This window comes from Rhagoletis zephyria, unplaced genomic scaffold, assembly GCF_001687245.7.
Source record: "Rhagoletis zephyria isolate East Lansing unplaced genomic scaffold, Rhagoletis_zephyria_1.1 Rzeph_scaffold_38476, whole genome shotgun sequence".
Taxonomy (NCBI): domain Eukaryota; kingdom Metazoa; phylum Arthropoda; class Insecta; order Diptera; family Tephritidae; genus Rhagoletis; species Rhagoletis zephyria.
Window position 1 is genome coordinate 1 of NW_016195531.1, and position 1,906 is coordinate 1,906.

At 36.0% G+C, this 1,906-nt stretch overlaps 1 protein-coding gene across 1 annotated transcript; it reads right to left on the reverse strand.

Moving 5' to 3' along the window:
- Nucleotides 1-377: 377 nt before the first annotated feature.
- On the reverse strand, nucleotides 378-1,447 carry LOC108354703 (14-3-3 protein zeta-like). Its single transcript, XM_017605883.1, has 3 exons — nucleotides 1,216-1,447; nucleotides 1,026-1,139; nucleotides 378-582 (listed from the first exon to the last, which is right to left on the reverse strand). Exons 1-3 carry the CDS (start codon nucleotides 1,275-1,277, stop codon nucleotides 393-395), a joined length of 366 nt encoding a protein of 121 aa, XP_017461372.1. The 5' UTR covers nucleotides 1,278-1,447; the 3' UTR covers nucleotides 378-392.
- Nucleotides 1,448-1,906: the final 459 nt, after the last annotated feature.

Below are 1,906 nucleotides of genomic sequence, written 5' to 3' on the forward strand. Positions count from 1 at the left end.
AAATTGCATGTATTAAAAACTCCTGAGCACAAAAAATGCAAAAAAAAAACATAATTTTCACTGACACGTATCGAAGATGAGCAAAATTTAAGCGACAAAATCGCTATCTGCACCCTTCATCAGCCGGAAAAAAACGAAAAATACTTGCTTGTATAGTGCATGGGGAAATAAACAAAAGTTAAGAAAGCCGTCCGTGTGGTTTATTTCGCTCTTTGGTTGCACGCTATTAAGGAATTAGGTTCTGTCCTTTATCAAGCATATACATATGTGCATATATGTATAATATCACATTTAAATTGTTCTGAAACTCTACAAAAACAAAGTATGTACTTCAGCACCGGGCGAATGGATTAGTGTGGAAATATATTTTCGTTGTGCTTTAATCAGTACTACTAATTATTTATGACTGAAACATGAAAACAGCATCTAAAAAATACACACGGAAAAAAACTTACCAAAACTTCGTAACAAATTTCCCTAAGTTCCTTCTCCACGCGTTCTCTGTACTCGCGGGCGAGCTGTTGTTTTCTGGCGGAGGATTCAGTTTTTTGCTCGATTGATGAAATTACTCTCCACGATGATCTGAGAAGAAATTGAGAAATTCGTACATTAATATAAAAAAGTATTTGATACTGTAAAAACTAGCCAAATTTTATACATATATAGTATCTTACTATCTTATTACTAAACTCTTAACTATATTATAAGCCACATTTTAGCTATTCTACAAAACTAGGAGTATGACATTCGTAAAACATGTTTGCGAAACTGCAATTCTCTTAGCATTAATACCAAATGGCTTTACACTTAAAAACTTAGACTTCTAAAATATTGCTCGGAGTTTTAAAAATACGAATTCATGTTACAGCCGTTATATCTATTTAATTAATTAATTCTATTCGCTAAAATTCACAAGCAATCTATAAAGCAGACCGCGCGCACTCACAATTCTGTTCCCATACATATATGTACATATCTTTCAGTTATCAAATCATAAAAGCTAAGTAAATAAGAAAGAGACGTACCGGCGGGCACCAACAACATTTTTGTATGCAACGGAGAGTAAATTTCTTTCCTCATTTGACAGTTCAACACCGGTTTCTGTGACTGATTTCATAGCCTGAGCCATATCATCGTATCTGAAAATATATATAAAAAATCATTGTTAATAAAATACACCATTTACTTATTTATGTTATGGCTAGAATAATTCACCTTTCAGATTGTTCGGCCAACTTTGCCTTTTGGACCAATTCCTCTTTGTCGACTGTAGACATTTTGATGTGTTTTGTTTTGCTTGCTGCTTACGCTGAGCTTAAAGAAAAAAACTGAAGCTGGGTTTTCCTATCAAACCGCCAAGAGAGATTACAACGCAGGGTTTCTAAAACTGAATGCGCCGCTCACAGTGTGACTATCTGCAATGATAAATGAAAATATGTAGTAGATTAGAATTTGGAAGATGGCAAATTATGTATGTATGTATATGAAGAGCATTCGGGATGAGAATATTTTGTTTCGAAAATAAGACTTGTAACTCTTTCAGACCAGTTCGCTTATCCTACAAAGCTTCAAAGCACAGAAATCCCGAGCGCAGCGGAATAAATTACGCCGCAGCAAATTTGCCAAGTTTGCGCTTAGTAAGCGTTGCGGGCGGTGGGTGACACAGCATAGCCGGTAGGTAGCCGGAGAATTTGTAAGACTAAAAACACAAATAAGCCACCCCGCCAGTCATACTTATTTACTTTCGACAGACAGCAGTAGCAACTGACTTAGCCTTGAAGTGCAAAAGGATCATTACCACAGCGCCATCACAATTATTTGAAGGCCAATGAGGCGCAGTATTTCTCGGTATTTTGGAACTTCAAAGACTGTGTAGGTACGCAAGGAAAAATAACTGTGCGAATGT